At 44.1% G+C, this 24,381-nt stretch overlaps 1 protein-coding gene and 1 long non-coding RNA gene across 6 annotated transcripts in view; one reads left to right on the forward strand and one right to left on the reverse strand.

The window, feature by feature from the left end:
* Nucleotides 1-24,381, reverse strand: part of CARF (calcium responsive transcription factor) — a 66,923-nt gene that overhangs the window by 11,247 nt on the left and 31,295 nt on the right. For 3 of the 5 annotated variants that reach the window (XM_075933834.1, XM_075933836.1, XM_075933835.1), the window contains exons 10-13: nt 22,422-22,652; nt 21,750-21,912; nt 18,003-18,074; nt 15,649-15,724 (exon numbers count right to left, since the gene is read on the reverse strand). In XM_075933834.1, the coding sequence (XP_075789949.1) occupies nt 15,649-15,724; nt 18,003-18,074; nt 21,750-21,912; nt 22,422-22,652 (542 nt within the window). Of the gene's footprint in view, nt 1-3,428; nt 3,489-15,648; nt 15,725-18,002; nt 18,075-21,749; nt 21,913-22,421; nt 22,653-24,381 lie in introns of all 5 variants that reach the window. The other 2 variants (XM_075933838.1, XM_006130504.4) reach the window with 2 other exon arrangements.
* On the forward strand, nt 49-16,152 carry LOC112546994 (uncharacterized). The gene is made up of 4 exons (XR_012905261.1): nt 49-185; nt 8,151-8,234; nt 12,279-12,332; nt 16,019-16,152. It is a non-coding gene; the product is annotated as an uncharacterized LOC112546994 (long non-coding RNA).

Consider the following 24,381-nt stretch of genomic DNA (forward strand, 5'->3'; position numbering starts at 1 on the left):
GTTCTCATGAGGGGCTACGCTGCCTGCCTGGAGTGTGTGCCTGAGACATTATGGAAAAGATGCTGATGCTCATCCATCCATCTGATCATGATCCTTTGAATGCTCATCCACGTGGCCACTAATAATACAGCCAGCTCTGACCCCGAGTTGAATAGCAGTGGATCTACAGTACTCTGGGAGCAAGGGTGAGTGGCACAGGTTGTTTTCTTATCTATCCTTCCAGTTGAGGGTTAGGGCACAGGCAGGGGCACACACATCTTGGAGATAAATGCGTGGCTGTGCAGATGGTGTTGACGGAATGGCTTCAGCTTCCTTGACTACGGAATGCTATTCAAGGAAGTTCTGCTGGGGAGAGATATGGTCCACCTGACAAAGACGGAGAAGAGCATCTTCATGAACTGACTTGCCAACCTTGTGAGGAGGGCTTTAAACCAGACTCAGAGCAGGTGACAAAAGCTCAGGTAAGTATTAGAAAAAGGTGACCTTAATAGGCAGTTATATGTTGAAGGGAGGGCCTAGAAAATTACCAAAGGGTCAAGGAGCAACAAAAAGGAAATCAGTGTGGGAATCTAATCAACATTTTAAGATGTCTCTACACAAATAAAGAGACAATGGAGAATGAACAGCAAGACCTGGAAGTATTATTTTATTGGCACCACAAAGACTTGTTGGGATAAGTCTTATGACTGGAATATTGGTATAGAGGGACTTAACTTGTTCAGAAAGGACAGGTGGGAGGGAGGGGAAAAGAGAGGTGTGGTTGCATTGTACATAAATATATACACTTGTTCCAGGGCCCAGAAGGAGATGGAACACAGATTAGTTGAGAGTTTCTGGGTAAAGATAAAAGGGTTAAAAAAAAATCAAGATGATAGCATGGTGGGGATCTACTCTAGCTCACTACATCAGGAAGAGGTGGATGAAGCATTTCTAAGAGAACTGAAATATCCAAAACACTAAATGGGGAACTCTAACAGACATCTATTGGGAAAGTAATACAGCAAAACACAACATTTCCAAGCAATTCTTGGGATGTATCAGGGACAATTTTTTGTTCAAGAAAATGGAGGAAGAAAATGGAGGACAGCCATTGTAGACTTTATTCTGACCAACAGGGAGGAATTGGTAGCAAATCAGAAGTTGAGAGCTATCATTTCATGATCACTGTCGCCCAAATTGTAAAGGAAAGAATGAGTGCAGAAAAATAAGGGTGATGGACTTAAAAAAAAAAAAAAAAAAAAAAGCAGACTTTAACAAACTCAGAGAACAGTTAATAAAGTCCCAAGGGAAGAAAGTTTAAGAGAATTCTGGGAAGCTGGCAGTTCCTCAATGAGATAATAGTAAAGGCACAACTGCAAACTACTGTGATGCAAAGGAAAAACAGGAAAATTATGAAGAGGCTAATACAGCTATAGTGAGAGGCCTTTAATGATCTGAAAATCAGGGGAGGGCGAAGGCAGTGCATAGAACCCCCATAGCCATTCCTGTCTTGCAGCAGCAGGGACATGGCTTCCAGGGACCCACGGAGAGCCAGGTAGGGAGCCTGCCAGCTCTGCACCAACTGGACTATAAACCAGACTTTCAGTGAAGATCAGAAGACAACACAGGCTGGAAAAAACACCATATTCTAACTACAGGCAGTCCCCGGGTTACGTCAATCCGACTTACATTGGATCCCTAGTTACAAACGGGGGGGGGCAGCTAGTGCGGGGTGCTTCCCCCACTGTTGCCGCCTCCGGTGGCGTGGGGGGCGCTTCCTCCCAGCAGACCAGGGAGACACGGAGTGGCTTTTCTCGCCGCGGAGGACGCACCGCCTGACATACTGTAGTTAATTTCACTATGGAACAAGACACCAGCCAAAAGGGGGCACTCCAGAGTGGAAAAAATAATTTCCTAGGGAACAGCAGGAGCAGCAGGCAGTGAGACCCATTGTGTTACAGTCCCCACCTTGGGAGCAACAGCTCTTTCCCTCTTCAGCACTATAGCTGCAAGTATCTTGTTAGCGTCATGTGAAATTAACAAGTTCCTTCCAGCCTGGCAGAGGTGAAGCTGAAAAATTACCCAGTGGTGTGGGTGGGCAAGAATGGGGAGGAGCAGGACAGAAGGGAAGAGGGGATAAGTCCCAACCCCACACCCTGGCTGGAGCGGAGCAGGGTAAGCCCCGAGGGGATGGGTCTGGTTGCAAAGTGGGTGAGTGGACAATGAGGACCCACCTGTGGCTAAACTCCTGTTCCCAACATAGAATTTTTCTTTAAAATTAATCCTGTGATAAATTCACACACACGCTTCACAGGAAGGGATTTCCATTTTCTGCTCAGTAGAATACAACAGCAGCTTTGATTGTATCAATATCTCACTGTGCTCTTCAATGACTATTGATTACACTTAATACCCATTTCACTGAACCATCTGTAGCAAATTCTATTTGGAACAGTAATATGCATTGAATACACTTTTTTTAATTATAAAAAACAAAGATTCTGACTATTAAATGAATAACTGGGATCTTTCAGGTACCCTAAAAGGAAGATTTGGGTATAGCAAGAAACACTGAAACTTATGATCAATTTTTAATTAAAATATCAACCAAAAAAACCTTCATATCAAAACAGTATGTGTTTTTCTTAGAATAAGGAAGTTGTATGAGAATCAGGGTCTTTTCCACCTAACTCCAGCTCCCCATCTCCCCCCCCCAATATGTACCAGTTCCGACTTACATACAAATTCAACTTAAGAACAAACCTACAGTCCCTATCTTGTACGTAACCCGGGGACTGCCTGTATACCCAATGGAACCACACAGTTAGTTTTTGCAGAAATCTAAATAAACCCACATTTCTCTGAATGTGAAATACAATATCTCACTAGAAGTTTACATATTTAATGCACTCATGTGCTGTGGGAAGCCATCTGTGGGGCCAAAAATCAATAGAGATTTGATTTTCCTTCATTGCTGTCAGCATCCAGGAACCAAATACTTTAAGGCCACCCATTCTCACACTATTAAAAACCATTTCTAAATGGCTTCTAGAGACACAAATACCCTGTGTGCAATGTTCCCTCTCATCTTTCCCATGTGCAGAATCATTTTTAAGTGCACCAAGGCATATGAAATGTGCACCACCAGTAAAAACAAAACCTACCTGTGAGCGCACTGCTAATCAGCTGGGCAGCATTTGAATCTCTCCTGAGCAGCTGCACAAGCGCACAGCTTACAGGGAACACAGCCTTCATGTTCATCCAAAATACACAAATGCCACCAGCTACTACTTGTTTTGAGGCTAAAGGTGAATACTATGAATCTAGAGGTTCTGTAAGATCTCCCTCTTTGTAATAGGAGAGCCTTCTTGAAAAAAGGGACACTATTCAATTTAAGCTTAAAAACTGATCTTCTATACTCTGCCAGTTGCCCATATTGAAATTCTTACCTTAAGAGCTCCAAGTATAGAGGGTGTTTTTCAGTTCAAACTGATCCATTGCAGCAGCAGCTAAAATAGAAGTTAAAAACAAAGGCCCAGCTTAGTGTGGAACTCACTTGTAAATACAATGGGGTGCATATAGACTTGCATCATGAACTAGGTGCACCGGGTTATTTATGAAGATTCACACATCAAGCCAAACATTTGTTTTTGTATTTTTCCTGCTACAACAAGGATAAGAATCAGTTATGTGTGTGTAGTGATAGAAATGTAGCCGTGTTAGTCTGGTGTAGCTGAAACAAAAAACAGGATTATGTAGCACTTTAAAGACTAACAAGATGGTTTATTAGGTGATGAGCTTTCATGGGCCAGCTTTCAGAACAGAACGGGGGTGGGGGGGGAGGTAAATGTCTGTGAGCTAATGATATTAGAGGTAATAACTGGGGAAGCTATCTTTGTAATGGGTAAGATAATTAGGGTCTTTATTCAAACTTAGGCGTAAAGTGTCGAATTTAAGCATGAATGACAGTTCAGAGAATTCTCTTTCAAGTATAGTCTTAAAAGGCCTTTGAAGCATCCCCCTTCTGTTCTGAAATCTGATTTGTCCTTTTCACATGTGTTCATTTTTTTAAATTGTATCCTTTGGTATATATGGTTGTGACAATTTTCTTCCACTATTTGATCTGAGGAAGTGGGTCTGGCCCACAAAAGCTCATCATCTAATAAACCATCTTGTTAGTCTTTAAAGTGCTACGTAGTCCTGTTTTTTGTTATGTGTGTGTGTGTGTACATAACACAAGAGCTATATGCCGGGAATTCTTCAGGCAAGAACTGCAAGACAGGATAACTACTTATGTAGGTAAATCTTTAATCATAACAATATTGATAGTGCCCCTTTCTTGTGCTATGCTATAACAGAGTCCTCTATAAAATATTCCTAACAAGAGACTAGGATGCCTTGTCCCAAGGAGACAAAAGATACAAGATAGCACTAATCAAGTTCACCTATTGAAGTTAACTAAACCACAGATCCCCATGCTATAGCTTCCTTGCTAAAACTGCCAGGTTTTTTCAAGGAGGTTCATCTCAATGTGTTAAATAAGAACAGGAGAAAGAGAGCAAGAAAGGATTTCCCTCCATGTCAAATGTTTACTAATGAGGACCATGATCCAGAAAAGCACTTAAACCTATGCATAGCTTAAGGCAAGGCTATTCAACTTTGGAAGCCTCGGGGGCCACAATTATACTCATAGCATACGCCGAGGGTCACAACTTAAGTGCAGTTCCATGTATGTGCAAATATATATGAAAGTAGCTTCTTTCACACTAATAGGCATGAATACAAAGATTAAGGCAAGACTACAAAACACACAGGCCCCATTCAAGTCAGTTTGGCTCATATTAATAAAATGCAATATTTACCCGATTTCCACCCTTATGACAGCACTTTTAATGAGCAATGACAGACCAGGAATTTAACTACTACAACACATATTAACAGAAGACCATTATACTGACTACTTTTTTGTTTTGGCTCCCACCAGCAGGCCATGTGTTGAGCCCCACGTAATCCAAACCGATCGCAGACTGCAAACAAATGGGCCGCTGGCCGCATGTGGCCCACAGGCCATGTGTTGAGTAGTGCTGCGTTAGAAGATTCTCTACACAAACGTTCTAAGATTCTGAACAGATTTCCCTCTAAGATGCGCGCCTGCATGGGCATGCACCAAGAATTTGTCTCCAGCCCACCTCGTCAGCAGAGCTGTGCAGTAGATGCTCAGCTGCTATAGGGCAGGGCTGCGTGGCAGGCAGCTGTCCCACCCGAGGAGCAGCAGGGCAGCCACCATGCAGCCCTGGCCCTAGCTTCAGCCCTTCCCTAGGGCTGGAGCTGCGGGCCACATGGCAGGTGGCTGGTTCTCCAGTGGCCCTGGCTGGAGCTGCATGGTGGGGCATCCTCGCAAAGTGCTGTACAAGTGAAATGTAACTACCTTGAAGGCATCTCTAAGACTGGAATCACGACCCCAGTTTCAGGTATGGCAGAATGCCACGCAACCTATGTGTGAGCTGGCTGTGCTAACAGGTAACTGATTTTTTCTTCAAAACATTTGTGTGCTTGGGGAAATGGGAATGACATTAGCATGTGCAATTGGCCAAGTTGTACATGCAAGTATGAATGTTTATTCTTAATGCTAGTTGAATAGCTCAAGAATGCAGCAATGCTAAGCATACTTATGAATGGGGGGTTGAAAAATGCTGCAAGAGGATAAGACAGGGGCTGACATGGGTAGTAAAGAATAAACTGACGTAGAGCAGGGTTGGGAGGAGCACAGACCTAACTAGCATCTGTGTTATTTGAAACCACCCGCCATACCCCGGAAAAGGAACTAGAAAGCCTAGTGAAAGCAGATAACACTTTATGCATATTTAAAATCAATCTGTTCTTTTGTCACAAGAATTTGGCATTGACAAATTCCATTGACAGGGAAAGTGACACACTGAGAAATACAGGAATTAAAATCTGTGGGAGGTGCAGGTTCTGAATAAATTATTCTATAGACAGAGATGTTCGATCACCTGATTTAAAAAATGTTGACCGTAATCCCTACATCTATAACATTGTGGCCCAATAGCTAGTGCATATAGTTTTAAGAATGTCATAGAAATAATGTTTAAAAATAACCATTTATACATGAAGCTACCCAAACAATTTCAACAGGCTTCCACCTTGGACTCCTAAGCACAACAAAGCATCATGAAAGTTTAATATCCTCAAAGGGTTTCCATAGACCTGTATTTAAACATTTATTCTGGTCTAATTATATACTTAGTTTAATTTCATACACTTTGTTACATTATGTTAAAGGGAAGTAGTGATAGTTAGCATTTGTGCTTCCAAACAGTTAACAGAACGGAAACTGGTATCACAAGCAAATTAATTTTTACCAAGCTTTTTAGAGTTATTTGCTAACACTTTTGGTCAGACAGTGTTCAGCAAGGAAAAGCAACACACCTTCTCAGGGAAGATTCTAAGTATCTATTTTAGTAGCTAAGCATTATGTTTAGTATAAAATATTAGAGATGTACCTCAAGTGAAAATCAATGTCTATATAACAATTGCCCTATTACATTATAAACAAACTAAATTAATCTGTGCATTAAATTTAGGTTAGTAAAAAAACAAGAAAAATGTAAAACAAACAAAAAACCCTTTATTATGTTAACTAACTTAAGCTGTTAAAGATTATATTCCAACAGACCAAAGACACAAGAAGATTTCACACCACAAGGATACCGGAAGATAACAGTATACAGCCCAAGCATCATGAAAAGAAAATAAATGCTTTATATATGAGAGACTGGTCAAATACACTGCCAACTTAATTGTCCATATATGATAGACTGAAATCAGCTAGAAATTGCTATTAGTTAACTTAAACTTGGCTTCTGTGTAAAAAGCGAAGTTACTCACCTCCGGTGCAGTAACTGTCGTTCTTCGAGGTGGTGTCCCTGCGGGTGCTCCGCTATGGGTGCTGGGCTTGCCCCGGCGCCGCAGACGGAGACTTGTCATTAGCAGTGTCTGGCCGAACCACGCATGTGCCGCAGGCTCGCGGCTTTCGCGCTCTTTCTGTCGCGTGGTCCGGCCCCTCCGCCAGTTCCTCGAAACCGCCTCGGAGTCTGTAAGAGACAAGCAGAGAGAGAGAGAGGACTCCGAAGAGGGGAGGAGGGCGGGTAGTGGAGCACCGGCGGGGACACCACCTCGAAGAACAACAGTTACTGCACCGGAGGTGAGTAACTTCGCTTTCTTCTTCGGAGATGTCCCCGCGGGTGCTCCACTATGGGTGACTGCGTAGCAGTAGTCGCCAAAAACGGAAGGAGGGCAAGGAGACCCTATTTATCCGCCGTGGAGAGCATCGCAGTCACCACTGCCCCATCTGAGTGTGAGAGAGAGATAGAATAATGCTTAGCGAAGGTCCCATGAGAGGACCAGGTCGCCGTTCTGCAAATGTCCTTCGGAGATACGCCTCTGTGGAACTCTGTAGATGTGGCCATGGCTCTAGTGGAATGAGCGTGTGGTTGGGACGGAAGGAGCAACCCTCTCGTTGCGTACGATTGCACTATGCATGCGGTTACGAGATTGGAGATTCTCTGGGAAGACAGACGTTGACCCTTTGACCTGTGTGCCAGGGAGACAAATAAATGGTCCGTAAGCCTGAACGATTTAGTACGATCTATGTAGAACGCTAAGGCCCTGCGGATGTCCAAGGAATGTAGGGCCGCGTCTCGGGGCTTCGGGAAAAAGGTTGGCAAGATGACTGGTTCATTAACGTGAAAATTGGAGACAATCTTGGATAGGAACCTCGGATGTAATCTCAAGACTACCCCATCGCTACGGAAAATCGTATATCGTGGAATGGCCATCATGGCGGAAAGCTCGCTAACCCTGCGTGCAGAGGTTATTGCGAGCAGGAAAACCGTTTTCAGAGTGAGGAATTGTAAGGATACGGTTGCCAGCGGCTCGAACGGTGGCCTCATTAGGACATCGAGTACCACGTCCAGGCTCCATACAGGAGGGACTGGGTTGCATGGTGGGTCCATATTGATAAGGCCCTTGAGAAATCGTTTAGTTGTAGGATGGGCGAAGATAGAAACGCCATCCATCGGTGGTGTGAATGCTGATATCGCTGCGAGGTGCACCCTGATGGAGGCTAACGCAAGACCCTTGCTTTTTAGGTGCAGTGCGGAGGAAATGGACGGACGTGTCGGATCATGGTGGTTTGAGGAACACCAGGAGGAGTATCTGCACCACTTGTGAAGGTAAGTTTTCCTCGTGGTTTGTCGTCTACTTTGTACTAGGACGTGTTGGACTGCGGCAGAGCAGAGAGATTCACATGGGTTCAGCTAGTTAGGAACCATGCTGTTAGGTTCAGCATTTGTATCTGGGGATGTTTCAGGCGTCCTCGGTCTTGTGCGAGGAGGTCGTGGAGAGACGGAAGGCGGATTGGTGTCCACACAGAGAGGCGGTGCAGGAATGGAAACCAGTGCTGGCGAGGCCAATCTGGGGCTATGAGGATTAGCGTAGCCCTGTCCGCCTTCATCTTCTGAAGGACCTTGGGAATGAGAGGTATGGGGGGAAATGCATAGAGGAGGGGTCCGCGCCAAGTCACAAGGAAGGCATCCCCTAGAGATGCGCAGGCCAGACCTGCTCTGGTGCAGAACTTGCAGCATTTTGTGTTGGCGGGAGTTGCGAAGAGGTCCACTCGGGGAGTCCCCCAACGTTGGAAGATGTCGCGTAATATGCCGTCGTGCATTTCCCATTCGTGTTTCGAGTGGAAGTGTCCGCTCAGGAAGTCTGCCATCACATTTGTGATGCCAGGTAAGTAGGATGCCAAAGGAGTCACCCCGTGGCGAATGCACCAGTTCCAAAAGCGGATAGCTTCCGTGCATAGCGAACGAGAGCGAGCGCCGCCCTGGCAATTCATGTAGTACATGGCTGCGACACTGTCTGTAAGTATCGTCACAGTGGTATTGCGGATGTAGACGAGGAAGGATTTGCATGCGTTGAAAATAGCACGAAGCTCTAGGAGTTTTATGTGTAACCTTGCTTCTTGTGGAGACCATTGGCCTTGTACCGAGAGGGAGCCCATGTGGGCCCCCCAGCCTAGTAGGGAGGCGTCTGTTGTGATTTGGTGGAGAGGCTGCTGCGGGTGAAATGGTACGCCCGCCAGCAGGTTTGTGTGGCTGGTCCACCATCGGAGTGATTGAAGAACGCCAGGTGGCGGTGTAACGGGCCTGTGGAGATCGTATCTGGTGTGGTGGTATACGAGGGTCAGCCAGTGCTAAAGGGCACGCAGGCGTAGTCTGGCGTATTTCACCACGTACGTTGTGGCGGCCATGTGGCCCATGAGTCTGAGACATGTGATGAGTGGGACGGTGGGGCTCACGGTGATGGTGCAAATGAGGTCCTGGATGGCTTGAAACCTCTGCAAAGGTAGGAATGCTCTGCCAGTGAGTGAGTCCAGACGGGCCCCAATGAACTCGATGTCCTGAGTGGGATGCAAGACAGACTTCTGTTCGTTGAGGAGGAGTCCGAGCGATTGAAAGACTTGCATCGTGAGGTGAACCATGTGGGAGACCTCGTGTGCCGAAGCGCCTTTGAGCAGGCAGTCGTCCAGATAAGGGAAGATGAGCACCCCTTGGCATCGGAGAAAGGCCGTGACCACGGATAGGACCTTTGAGAACACCCTGGGGGCTGAGGATAGCCCGAAGGGGAGGACCTTGTATTGGAAATGGTCCTTCGCCACGAAGAAGCACAAGAACCTTCTGTGAGCAGGGTGGATAGGGACGTGGAAACAGGTGTCCTGGAGGTCGAGGGCGGCAAACCAGTCCTGTGGATTTAAAATAGGGATTATGGCAGCTAGTGTTGTCATTTTGAATCGTTGCTTCCTAAGGTATTTGTTCAGACGATGGAGGTCTAAGATAAGACGCCAGCCTCCGGACCTATTCTGGGTGAGGAAATAGTGAGAGTAAAAGCCCCTATTCCTGAAGTCCTTCGGAACTGGCTCTATGGCACCCAGAGAAAGAAGGTGGTCGACCTCTAGTCTGAGGATGGTTTCGTGAGAGGGGTCCCTGAAGAGGGACTGGGTGGTTGGTGGGACGGCTATGAGAGGGATAGGATAGCCGAACTGAACGATCTCGAGGACCCATTTGTCCATGGTGATTTTTTCCCATTGATGTAGAAAGGGTCTTAGACGGTGGTGGAATAGCTGGGTTCGCCTTCCTCTGTAGCATGGGGTACAGATCACAGCTAGAGGATTCTCTGCATCTTGGGGTCTTCAAAGTATTTGAAGGCTTCAATATCTGAGATATAAGTGAGAGGATTATTCTGGGAGGGGTGGGTGAGATTCTGTGGCCTGCACTGTGCAGGGGGTCAGACTAGATGATCATAATGGTCCCTTCTGACCTTAAAGTCTATGAGTCTATGAACGATTCATGGTGTTGCCTGTGGCTGTGTGCTCACCCTCGACCAACACATCAAATCTGTTGTTTGCTGTTGGACGGCATGTTCGTTCTGCCGTTTGGGTTTCGGCGTCGTTGAGGCCTCTGGCGAGAACGCTGATTGTCAAAAGGCCTCTGTTGTTGGTGCTGTTGTTTCCACTGGTGTCTAATGTAGGAGTAATCATATCTGCGCTGACAGGGTGAGTACCGACGTCTCTTAAAGGGGGGCGTATACATCCCCAAAGTTCGCAGGGTTGTCCGAGAGTCTTTAGAGGAGTGCAGGATTGTGTCCGTGGTCTCTGCAAAGAGCTTAACCTTGTCGAAGGGTAAGTCCTCAACTTTTGTCTGTAGTTCCTTTGGAACTCCTGCCGCTTGGAGGACAGAAGCTCTACGCATAACAATAGCCGTAGCGGCAGAACGAGCAGCAGTATCAGCCATGTCCATGGCCATCTGGAGGGATGTTCTCACTGATGTGTAGCCCTCTTGGATGACTGATCTCAGGATCGATCTTTTTGAGTCGGGGAGATGATCCATGAGAGGAGTGAGGTGTGAAAATGTATCAAAGGTATGATTGGAGAGATGCGCCGAGTAGTTGGCGATTCTAAGGAGTAAAGTCGCTGAGGTGTATACCTTCCTGCCCAGAACGTTGAGCCTCCTTACGTCTTTATCAGAGCCCTGGTGTTTGAGGTGAGGGGCTCTAGATCTCTGTTGAGCTGCATCGACTACTAAAGAGTTAGCCTGTGGATGGGCAAAGAGGAATTCCATGCCCTTTGGTGGCACGAAATATTTCTTGTCGGCTCTTTTGTTGGTGGGACGGGCCGACACTGGAGCATGCCACACCTCGCCAGCCAGTTCCAGGATGCCTTCGTCGAGAGGGATGGCGAGGCGTGAACTATGTCGCGGTTGGAGATTCCTAAAAAGCTTGTGCTGCTTATCTTTGAGCTCTTGTAGCGGAATCTCCTGTGTAATAGCTACCCGCTTAAATAATTCTTGGAATTGACGGAGGTTGTCTGGAGGAGAGCTGTCGTCGGGGTTCACTGTGTCCTCCGGAGAAGATGAAACCGGAATGGAAGACCCCGAGGTATGGTGCACAAAGGGAGTATGTTCCGGCTCTGAAGAGTGGTGAGATGGTGATGCCGTGTGATGCGGAGGAGTAAGGGGAGCCGGGGTTGGAGAGCGGTGACTCGGGGGCGGTGTTGAGGCCGGTGTCAGGGCCGGTGCCGTGGTCGGGTCCGGGGCTGCTCTCGGCGCCGGCTTAACGGTCAGCGCCGGAGGAGGGAGAAGCGGCTGTGCTGATACTGGCTGGGGAGCCGGCATCTTTGCAGACTCCCGTGGTCGCTTAGGCGTAGAAGCCGCTGAGGCAGGAGGACATGACTTTGCAATGCCAGAGGTCCCAGGTGACTCTGCCTGGCTGTCCCTGCCATTAAAGGTAGCTGGCAGGGATCTTGCTGGGGACAGGGTCGTTTTCTCCTGAAGTCCCGCAGTAGGGGAGGAAGCCCGGCGCTTGAGAGGCTGCTGATTCAAGTCAGCTTGCAGCGGCTGTAGGGCTGTATCAAAGAGGAGCATACGGAGGCGCCTCTCCCTGTCTTTCCAGGCTCTGGAGGTGAGCCTAGAACAATGGTGACACTTTTGGGGGATGTGAGACTCCACCAGGCAACGAATACATTCGGCATGGCCGATGGGAGGCTGGCATTGCCTCACGGCAGGAGCTGCATTTTTTAAAGCCGGTTCCTGACATTTGCTGGCAGCCTGCTGCTTCTTATCTTTTGTTGTTGTTAAGACTGATAGCCTGGTAATGGCTCTGGCCAGCTATCTTTTGTTCTTGTTATCTTAACAGTCTGTCTTTTTTTTTTTTTAAAAAAGGTGAACAGAGCTCTATACAGAGAAGCTGAAAGGAGAACAGCTGACAGGCGGGAGGTAAGAGCGTCTCCGCTTTCACTCCCGATAGTTCTTGTTTGTCCTTCCTCTCTCGAAAGAAAAAAAAAATTTTTTTTAAACTTTATGGGGAGAAGAGGGGAGAGGGAGGAAAAGGAGATTTATATATATATATATATATATATATAGTGAGAACCAGAAGCAGTCTAGTTCTGTGAAGAGAGGAGCGCGGTTACAGGCATCTTCAGCCTGAGGCGGTGAAGAGGAACTGGCGGAGGGGCCGGACCGCACGACAGAAAGAGCGCGGAAGCCGCGAGCCTGTGGCACATGCGTGGTCCGGCCCGACACTGCTAATGACAAGTCTCTGTCTGCGGCACCGGGGCAAGCCCAGCACCCATAGTGGAGAACCCACGGGGACATCCCCGAAGAAGAACCAACTATATTACTGTTGTATTGTATTATTGTTGTATAATATTTACAATGTGCATAACTTTGCTAAACTGTTTAACCAATACACAGGTTAAAAAAAAAAAAACAATCTCAAATGGATGGCAGAAAGCAACATAAAAAAAAGGGGGAAAAAAATTGGTTAACAAAAGTTAAGTTACATCGCAACTACATATTTGGTAAACAAATTCTCTGTTAGTACCAGTCATTACTTGGATCAGTGACACTGCATCCTAACCGAGGCACATGTCATTCAAAACAATCTCATTCAGTGTCTGGATACCAATGATAAATCCTGACACAGCAATATTTGATAAATTGATTACTGTCCACTCAGTACATGATCTGAAAGATAGCGTCCATAAGAAACAACTTCATCGATGTCATCTACCAGTGTATCACAGAGCACTGCAACCAATGGAACAGAGAAGTTAACTGTTCCCGTTTGCTCCCCAGAAAAGCATGTAACAGAGGGTAAAAACCATAGTAAGGGTAACCCATAACACAAATGGATAGTACTGAGAAGTAATTAATTACAAGACAGTTATATATCAAGGCCTCATTTGTAATGTCACTACTCCAAATGTGTTTTACTTCTTATATACAGAATCTTGTGGGACACACCGTAACAATTCCTATCCCAGTATTTCAAAACACTCAGCCCACTACCAATAATAATACAGATAATAACTATAATTGCCCTAATAGGAGTGTGTGCTATCTGCAGTACCATAAGGGCCAAATCACAATACCAAATTGGAAAATAAATTGTTATAAGGTTGTATCATATGTACACATACACACTATATGCCCATATACTCTACAAATATATACATTATATCTATTCATAGATAGTAATGTGCTTCTAAGACTCAATCATAAAAATACATTCTTCAGTCATGGTCCCATGCCTAACATTCCCAGGCCCACCATAAGGGATTAAACATAATTGGGAAATAAAAACTGCCCATCAGTCATACGAGGGAATGTGCAGACTAAGGGACAGATGGGGCATGAATGTGAACGGCAAAGTAAGATGTCCACATAACATTAGCCCACTGGATCACCTTCAGTCCATGCATTATGCTTTTCCGGGACGATGGATAAACATCCTTCCCAGAAAAAAAAAAAAGTGTGGGAATGTAGTAAGATGAAGGCCTAAAGCAATAAGCACATGTAGCACAGGGGCCGAGCTAACAAAGGACAAAACATGGCTAACATAAAGCAAAGCTAAGCTGCGAGCAAAATGCAGGCCCCTTATGTTTTAGGCCTTCATCATAATACAATGTGCTCTCCTTTGTAAACTGAGGAAAAGCACAGTATGAGAGCTAGGCATTGCTATATACAGGGCTCGCCGAACCGCGGCGAGCCCCGCTCGCCAGCCACGCTGTCCGCCAATCTGCGCATGCGCAGATCTCCCAAATCCGGCTCTTCCAGGTTACAATATACTTGCCATGGGCGAATAAACTGGATGCAGTAAAAAATAATTTTTAAAATATAGAAAAGATATTTGTTAGCAACTGGTGGGTATCACGGTAGCACATATCCGAACAAACACACATGACCTCTATATTGGTGCACAAGACAAAACTCGCTGCTCTCACTAGGGTTGCCAGATGGCTGAAAGAAAAATACCGAAACTCTCCCCTCTTCCCCCCCCCCCCCCAAGAAAAAACTAAGAACCTGGATCACTGCTATCAGCTGGGAGGAAGGGAGAGTGGGAAGCAGAGCTGGCGGCGGGGTGCAGCGGCACTGGCCAGGAGGAAAGAGGGGCCAGGAGGAAGGGGAGGCGGGAAGCAGAACTGGCGGGGGCGGGGAGAGGTGCAGCGGCGCTGGCCGGGGGAGACACGGAAGAGGCCGGCGGGTAGCAGAGCTGGGGGGAGGAGGAGGTGTAGGGCGGCTGGCTGGGGAAGATCAGGAGTGGAAGTTGGGGAGAACTGTCTGGCTGGGAAGGGGTGGGTGAGCAAACTGTCTGGTGGGGAGTGGGACTGACCTGGACACTTGCTGACTGTCCTGTGCAGGGTCCTGGCGACGCACGAGTGAGGAGGAGGCTTCCCCTCCTCCTCACACTCAACCAACTGAGGGCTCCCAGCAGCAATCGCGGCCCCGCCTCCCAGCTGGGACTTCCAGCTGCTCCCCCGCCCCGCCAGGCTTCCGTCTGGTGCGCAGCCGGAAAAATCAGAAAATACTGGACATTGCACATGTCCGGTATTTTCTGTTTTTTTTAACCGGACAGAGAGTGCAAATATCGAATTGTCTGGTACAATACCGGACACCTGTCAACCCTAGCTCTCACAGATGGAAAATCTTAGAGGGAATACTGGTTCTAATCATTTCCTCCAAACACAAATTATTCTGCTCTTCAGTACACATTAAAGGAGTGGGCAAATACCAGCCCACAGGCCAGATCCGGTCCGCCAGGGTTAGCTCCAGCCAGGCCTCCACTGCTATATATACCTACCCCGGCCAATGGTATCAGTGTGAAGTGGTGTTCTGTTATGTACTTCTTCCTGACGCTCTCACTGGCTGGGGAGGGCGATCCATGACCAATGGGAACTGCAATCACCAGTACCTGCAGCCGTGCAGGTAAATAAAAAGGTGGCTGCCCACCAGGGACTAATCTTAGTGAACTGCCACTGTGTTGTTGCCCACTCCTGCATTAAAGGCTATCATAAAATGCAGCGGCTACAGTTTTTGTCACTGTTACTTGCCATATCAGGAATTGCAACAAGTTCCTCAAATGTGTTAAGGGGTGGGAGGGAGAGCAGGAATGAGAATGGTCAATTCTTGGTGTGTTTAAATAAGGGAAGATAATGTCAAGATCTCTAAAAATCAGGCAGTATATCTGTATTTTTGTAACACATGTGACAAACAAAAATTGAACACAAGTAAGATATCAATATGCTCCTACCCTCTGGCGGTGGTGAGGCAAATGTAACAGTCACTGTCTCTGTGAGAACAGTCCCACCATCTGTGGTCCACTGGAGCTGAAAAGAAAAAGACCTCAGTTCTCAGAAATGGAAGTGTTCTGACAGGATTCCCTACAGTACTGGTACAGATTCAAACGACAGTGAAAAATCAGGGTCCAAAACATCTTATTTCTTTATAGTGAATGCTGAGTTGTGGGGTTACTTTTTAAAACACTTAATACACTGTATTTTTTAATGAAGTGTAAAAACATATTCTGTCTGGTAAGCTACATCTTCAGAAGGGGGTAGACTTTAAAACTGAAAAGAGATACATTTTAAACACAAATTATTGGAAAATAATTCTCTTTACAGGCTGGAACTTGAATCCAAAGTTCTGCATATATCAGTAAAAAGTAGACAACATCAGAAACTCCTAAGAAGGGTAAAGGAATTCTGTGCCAGTCCTGCTTTAGGTGAGATCAGCTATTGCAAGAAAAACAGATAATAAAAAAACCCAAACAAACTTCTCAGCTTCTGTGTAAAATTCATTTCTGAATTAATCTCTTAAACAAAATGTTTTTACTTATGTTTTAAACCAAACATTCCAATTCACCTTGAAATACTATGAAATTAAAGTGCCACCAGATCAGCAATACCCAGCCTGAGGTTCTTGAAATGTCACTTAGCCCTGCATGCATTGGCTTTGAGTGAGGCATCACCCAGTGTTTGTCTGGGTCTGAATCAGCCAAAAACCCAGTGGGAGTGACCAAATCTTGATACCACTTCTCTACAACATACAATCAATCAATTGATAAATAAATATTCCAACCATCCATTCTTCATCACAGATGGATAAGGAATGCTGCAACCTCATCCTCTTTTCTCCTCCTCTCATGCCTACTTAGTCTTTTTTGAATGGAATAGACAATATTTTCATCCTCACTCACTATCCAGACCACATCACTCCACACTTCAAATTCCTCTACTGTCAGCCCCTCATATAGAGTAAAAATTTAGGATTCAAATTGCTATCGTAAAGGTTATGCCCCACCTTTATCTCAGCTCTACTGTATTACATCCCACCAGAAGGGATGCCAGTCTCTTAATTTCCTTCTTATCTCCATGCCATCCAGGATGGATAAAAATGGTTTAAAAACAGATTTTTCAATTTAAAATCAGATTCTTTTGATATAATGCTTTTGGAGGAAAAAGCCTATCTAGTTTTAATTAAGATACATTATAGCTCAATAAGATCTCTCATCATGGAATAAGGATTATAAATTATAATTTTAAAGTATGAGACAATATACTCATGTAATGTTTAAGAAAAATTTTGTAAATGAGTTCTAATAGTTCATGAATTAGGGACCCAATCTTATGGGGTTCCATAGGCTTCTGCATAGACTATTTAGATTAATCTTTCTATCTACCCAATGAGACTCAGTGCTCAGTCTAGAAGACGCCATCTTAATGATGCTTAATTTTGCAGTTCTCAAACTGCAGTTACTAACAGCAAAAATATTTTTAAATACATAAATAGAGGTGAGAAATAACAGACCCCCAACCCGACTGTCCCTCTGTAAATTTATGTACACAGAGTCAATACCATACCCCTCTCTAAAAGTTTCAAAAAAATCAATGAATAGAAAATGATTGTTGGGAGTGGAATGGATCTGGACAAGGAGAAGAAGTCTGAAGATAAATGTGAGAAGGGAGGAACAGGGAGTAGAAACAAAGTGAAACTGAGTAGCATATTCCATATGAAGGTCTTTCTGAGTGGAACCTTCATTGATTTGAGATCTACTGTACCATTCTCTCACTAAAAGGGAAAACCTATAATGGCAGCAGGCCGTAAAAGTAACCCAGTTTGGGAATATTTTAATGAAGTTCCTGAGTAATACTAACTGAGCAGTATGGTAATAAAAATTAAATAACTGCACTGACTTATTTTGTTTAGGAGACTCCATCATCAACACACAGGATTCCGAACACTATCCAACATCAAGATCAATATCATTTTCTATCGTTTCAGAGTTATCTACTAATGATAGGGTTTTGGTCACATCATGTATGTCACATAGCCACAGTACTGTATATAGCACCTGTAGCAAAAAGAAAAAAAATCTCCATCCTCCAGAAACAACCATTAGATACGTTTGTGATAAGAACCATCAGATTAGAAAAGCGGTAACTGACTTAAAAAATGCCCAATTTGTTTATACAACAAACTCTTCTTTCCGTATCATTGAGACCCCACATTTCATTAACATGGTTCAGTCATTAAGACCAGGATACAGTTCATCTAACAAAGCAGATTCAGCAGCATGCAAAAAGTCTAAAAGGTAAAATTGTTAACCTGAGTCTTGATGGGTGGAGCAACGTCCACAATGATCCTTTTGAATGTGCTTGTGCAGAAGGGAATGTCTTCCTTACAGAAACAATTAATACATCAGGAAATGCACACATAGCAGAATATTTACAAGAAGTAAAGCAAGTTATAAAAACTGTGAAAAAAATTCAAAAGGTCACAAACAATGCTGCAAATGTACCCAAGATGAGAAGAAATTTAGAAGAGAGTCCCAAGCAAATATCATACAGTTGCAGTGCTCATTTGAGGCACCTCTTAGCCAAAGACTTCAGTGTTCCAGAAATAAAGACCAATGTTGTTGAAGTTGCAAAATACTTCCGTAACAACTACTTTGCAGTACTGTTCTGAAAAAAGTGGGAGGAACCAAGCTAACTCCCCCAGAAGACGTGCGACAGAAATCAGTAGAGGACTTTTTTGAACACTCTGTCAAGAACTGGCCTAATCTGATGACAGTTTGTGAACAAAGATTGTGAAAAAATAGACAACACTGTCACAGCCAAAGTTCTCAACATTGGGGGGTTTAAGAGAAATTTTGAACACATGCTGAATACTCTGAAGCCTATTTCTGTATCCATGAACAAAATGCAGGGAAATATCTGTTTTATTACTAATGCTGTTCAAATTTTGAAGGAACCGAGTGAGATTTTTGAAAAGAGAAATATATAATGATGGAGTTAAATTACAAGCTTTTAAAAAAAAACAAATGGGACAAGCACTATCTCCAGCTCATTTTCTTACAAATATTCTCAATACTCAGTACCTGGGTTAAACCTTAACTGCTGAAGAAGAGGAGCTGGCTATGACATGGGCTTCCAACAATCATCCCTCCATAATGACAACTATAATAAACTTCAGGGCTAAAAGTGAACTATTTAAGAAATATGTTTGCTGATGATGTTTTAAAGAAAAAGTCACACCAGTGAACTGGTGGAAGTCACTTGAGCACTTGGATTAAGAGACTGTTGAAGTGATAATCAAACATTTAACAGCTGTAACTTGTTGTGCTGGTGTAGAAAGAATATTTTCTTCCTTTGGACTAATTCGTTTCAAATTAAGAAATTGTTTAGAACCTGAAAAAGCAGGAAATCTTGTTTTTCTTTTTTAGATGATGAACCAAAAGGAAAATGAAGGTGAAGACGACTGCGTTAGCAGCAGGAGCCAATATTTTATGTTTCTCCTGGATGATCTAATTTTTTTTAATATTTCCTTTAACTATTTTAGTTAAAAACAATTGTAACAAAAAAACTGATTTTAAAAGTATTGAATGTTTAACTAAATTAAAAAATTCATTTGCTTGTTTTGCTAAAACATTAAGGCTGTGTCTATACTGCTGGCTTCCTGCACAAGAACATCTTGCACAAGGGTTTTTGTGCAAGAAGTCTTGTGCAAGAACACGTCCACACTGCCATGTGCGAGATGTGTTTTTGGGCAAGAGCACCCATGGCAGTGTGGATGCTCTCTTGCACAAGAAAGCTCTGATGGCCATTTTAGCCATAGGGCTTTCTTGCACAAGAATTCCTTGCCCAGCAAGAGCTTCTGCGCAAGAGGGCTTACACCTGTTATAAAAGAGCGTAGCTCTTGTGCAAGAAGCCCTCTCTTGCCACGCTGTACTGTAAATTTCCTTGTGCAAGAGCGGGCGGGCAATGTGGACGCTCTGCGGATTCTTGCGCAAGAGTGGCCATACTTGTGCAAGAAGCCGCGAGTGTAGACAGCCCAGATGTTTGCTATCGAAGAAAAAAAAATCCAGAATACATAACATTGTTGTTTTAGTTAAATAAAACAGTTTAAATGTCTGTCTGGTGATGGTCTCTTCCCAATACAGCATAGCAAGAAAATCTTTCAAATATTAATGATTAACCTGTTGAAATGGAGATAGCTTACCTCCCAATGACTCCATAAATATCTGCTTCAATTATCTTTGGTAAATTAAATAACCAAACAATTATTCATTTTCTGATATAGCTTAAAACTAAATCTGAAAAGCTTTCAAAATAAAATCACTGTTTAAAAATGGATACTGTGTACCTTCTAAAAAGGAAATCTACATCTATCTCTGAGTTGAGAAGAATATTTATTAAGGTTATAATAACCAACAAGAATGCATTTTTATGCAGAAAACCATAATTAAATCAAGTCTTCCTGACTAGTGATTTAAAATCATGATTTAAATCAAATCTACCCTGATGCCATCACATACATCTGAAAAAGATTTCCAGCATGCAAGGCAACTATTCTTCATTCAAATCATAACTAAAAATCTCTCTTCTAAGGCTTACAAACACTAACCTGTGTTAATTTAACATCCTCACCAACCCATATCTCCCAGTGTGTGTCTCTTTTCCATGTGTTTCAGAGTTTTTGTCTCATCTTTGGCTCTTTAATGTTAACATTTAGGCTCAATCTTAAGCATGCATCCAATTTACAGAACCAAAAGGCACTTGGGGGAAGGAAAGGAGGGCCTGTCTATGATGGCAATCTATAAAATAAAATCGTGTCCACGCTGCACTCAGGCGGAGCTGAGTTTTCCAGTTCCTTGGCAATTCTTTCACAGCTAATAAAAATCCTGTCTTACAATTGGAGAAATCATTGTCAATGACTGTCCAAAATTGTTCTGAATGTGAAAAGAGAATTAAGGGGCAACGTATATTGGGGTATAATGCAGTTGTACAGATTTAAGTTTTGTATTTATTATTAGACATATTTACTACAAGTACAGTAATACTTAGCATTAACTAGGGATGTTAAAATGCAGTTAATTGACTAGCTGAGTAGTTGATGGAATTCCATCAACTACTCAACTAGTCAATAGGCACTTCCGCATTCCTCCTTTGAAATGTACAAGAACCCCAGTGGCTCCTGTACATTTCAAAGGAGGAATGCGGAACTCCGCATACAGCTTGAGGCCAGCAGGAAGTCCCGGTAACTCCGGGCTGCACGCACGTATCTGCTTTGAAATGCAGAAGAGTCCCCAGCAGGGCCTCTTGTGCATTTCAAAGCCATAGAGCCCGGGGTTAGCTGGGAACTACCCAGCCAACCCCAGGTTCCACGCGGCATTTCAGTGGAACCCAGGATCAGCTGAGGACTGGAGTCCCCACCTGACCCTGGGCTACACGGTGCTTCAGTGTTTTAAAAGCACAGCTGAACCATGGATCAGCTATGCAGCACTGCCGCTTTGAAGTACCCCTTCCTCCCTCCTGTGGTGCCTCTATTTCATAGAGGTGGCGGCGGGTGGGGAGGGGGAAATCGACTAGTCAACAGACTATCTAATAAGCAAATGCTTATCAGATAGTTGACTAGTCCTTAACATCCTTAGCATTAACATAGCACTTTACACATTCAAAACACTAAGTTTGATCCCCATTTTACAAAAGGGATCTTGTGAAGTAACTTCTCCAAGGAAACACTGATAGAACTAGGACTGAAACTCAGGATCTCTGAATGCTGGGCTCATTTCTTCTACCTAACTGCCTTACATTAATGTTCTCAATATTACCTCAATATTGCATAAATTATCAATTGTTAGCAACATATATTGTATGGTTACTAAAAGCTTCAATTTAATCTAGTGTTACTCAGGCAAAACTTCCTTTAAAAATTTAACTAATGGGCATACAAGGTCAGTGGGAGCTTTGGCTGAATAAGGACCAAGTAGTAAAATTTAAGTAAGGTCTTCAGGATTCATGTCAGAGATTCGTAAAGAAAAAAGGAGAAGAGAGCATAAAGCTTCAATAATACCGTTGCTGGGATGCTTTCTGCATTATAGACCATCTCCCCATTTCCCAGGGACTTCTGCACCTCATGGATGTGGTTCTTGATATCATTCACAGTTGGGAAGAAGGACAAGTTATGCCTCTCTGGTACTTCATCAGGCTTGAATAATTCTCGTTCCACAAACTTTCTGTCAAGCATTGGAAAGGAGAGGGAGGGAAAAAAGGAGCTGTCAAAAGTTCACACACACACATACTATAATAGGAAGGGTTTCTCCCTCTTCTGCAACCATCTCTGTCTCTGCTATCAAATATGTTCCAAACATGTTAAAAATGACAAGAACAAATTAGTAGATCTCCTGACCTGGCTCCTCTCCTCTAACACGCTGGAAATTTTACAGAGCTAACTCAATAATCTGTAAATTTTCAACACTAAGAAGAAAAGCAGGCCAAGATAGTGACCTGATATAGGCAGTGTGAAGAGCTGAAATACTAAGTAAATGCATCTAAGGTAAAGTCCAATATAAACCAGCGATGATAATGCCATATGCAAGGATAAATTCATGTAATGCTATTTGTGAGGATAGATTCATGAAAGAATCAGCATTGCCACATAGTTTCCAAGTCAAATTAATGGAACATATAGTTGATTCAGTGCTGTGGAAAGAAGGCAGAATAGTTAGAGTAGATTATGCAATACCTTAGTTGTTTCCTCACTGCATAGACTTGTTCTATTCCCTGAGTCACCAGTTCTCGAATCTTATCTGCTACTTGTGGGTGAAGTCGGGAGGGTAAAGTACAGTTCTCATCTCTCAATACATCTTCCTCTTCCTCAGGAGACGATATGGGGAAAGCAGACGGTGAAGGAGGGAGGCAGGTCTCCATTTCATGATATTGGTGGGCCTGCTGGGTGGGTAATTGCACATACCATCTGACGAGAATGAGAGTTTTCAGATATAATTACAAAGCAAAGACAGTAAAACAAAATCATTTATTTAAATCCTTCCCCAAGAATGCTATTGAATTAAGTCCATCCAATCAGGCCATCAACAAGACCTGCGTGCGCGCACGTACACACGCACACAGCAGCATTCATTACTAACACACAGTTTTCTCCCATCCTTAAATAGGGACAACGACTATCTTTCCTTTGTATGACACCAAACATGTAGTTCATACTTAAAGCAACAACCAGCTTTTACATAATTTTGAGTACAATCTAAAATACGCTCCTCATATTAGTATTTTCTTTCTAGAAGCTCTACATCTGTGCCCCCAAAACTTCCTTAAAAAGAGTATAATCCTGATGTATAGATTTTGGGCTTGGAACCTGAAGGGACTATTCATTGAGCCACCCCTCTCACCGAATCACTGTACTGCATTGAGTAGTCCATCCTCACCGCCATAGCTCCTGCTAAGGGGCATGCTCACGCACAAAATTTCTTCCCCCACCCACCTGCTCTGGAGAGCTACGCAGCAACACTCATGCAGCAGGTGACTGCTCCAGCGGGCGGGGCTGGCTGAGATGGCGTGGTGAGGGAGCTGCTGATGCAGGGGGCTGGGACTTGCTGCGGCCGTGTGGGGAGGCCTGCTCCAGTGGCGGGGGCGGGGCTGCCATATGGCAGGAGGGCTGGGGTCTGTTCTGGTGGCTGAGGCTTGGAACGAGACCTGCCACATGGCTCAGGGGAGGAGTGTCTGCTCCAACAGCCAGGAACAGGACATGCTGCATGACTGGGAGGGGAGGGGGGTCAGGGTCTGCTCCGGCGGCTAGGAAGCGGGGGTGGAGGGGTTTCTGCTCTGGTAGTCGGGAACATGTGTGTGTTGTTAAATTGGATGCCACGGAGGCACACATCCAAACCAGCGCACATGACCTCAATATTGGTACACAAACCAAAACTCACTCCACGTGTGGTTGGAAAATGTTAGGGCTAACCACTAGATTCCATGCCAGTGATCCTCTTCAACTGAAAAGTGTCTTATCGATCTACATGAGGTGTCTATTGAGCTCTTCCTCTTCCATTTCCCCAGTTCCACATAATACTCTGTAGAACTCCCTAGTCCTGATGACTCAATGATAGACGGAATCAACTGGGAATCACACACAGCTCTTCCAAATAACAATGCAGACATGCAGAGGGTGCTCAATCAGTCCATAATGGAGGCCTCTTAATCAGTGATGTGACACCACATGCTTTCTGGCCAATATGTAGATAAAACACACAAATATAGTTGCTCCCATGGACAGTGTAATAGAAACATGGAGGGTCCAACTATACCTTTCTTTTGGAAAGGCTGTGGAACAAATCACAAGAAGTGTGGTATGATCATTAAAGAAAGATTGGACAGCATACTACCAGGGTGTGCTGCTGGTTAGGCAACTGACTTGCTTTGTAGCTTTGAACAAATCATTAAACCTCACTATGCCTCAATCTCCCAGTCTATAAAATAGGAATAATAATAATTAGCTACTTTGCAGGGAAGCATGAGGCTTAATCGTGAAGTGCTTTCAGATCCTCAGATAAAAGACTGACAGTTTTATTCCACTTTTAGTATTTTATGTAATACTTTTACGTACAGCACATAAGCAAAAAATAATGTTTATATAATATTAATTTACAATGACAAAGATTCACTAACACTTCGCTCACTCCATTTTGCCT

This window comes from Pelodiscus sinensis, chromosome 7, assembly GCF_049634645.1.
Source record: "Pelodiscus sinensis isolate JC-2024 chromosome 7, ASM4963464v1, whole genome shotgun sequence".
Taxonomy (NCBI): domain Eukaryota; kingdom Metazoa; phylum Chordata; order Testudines; family Trionychidae; genus Pelodiscus; species Pelodiscus sinensis.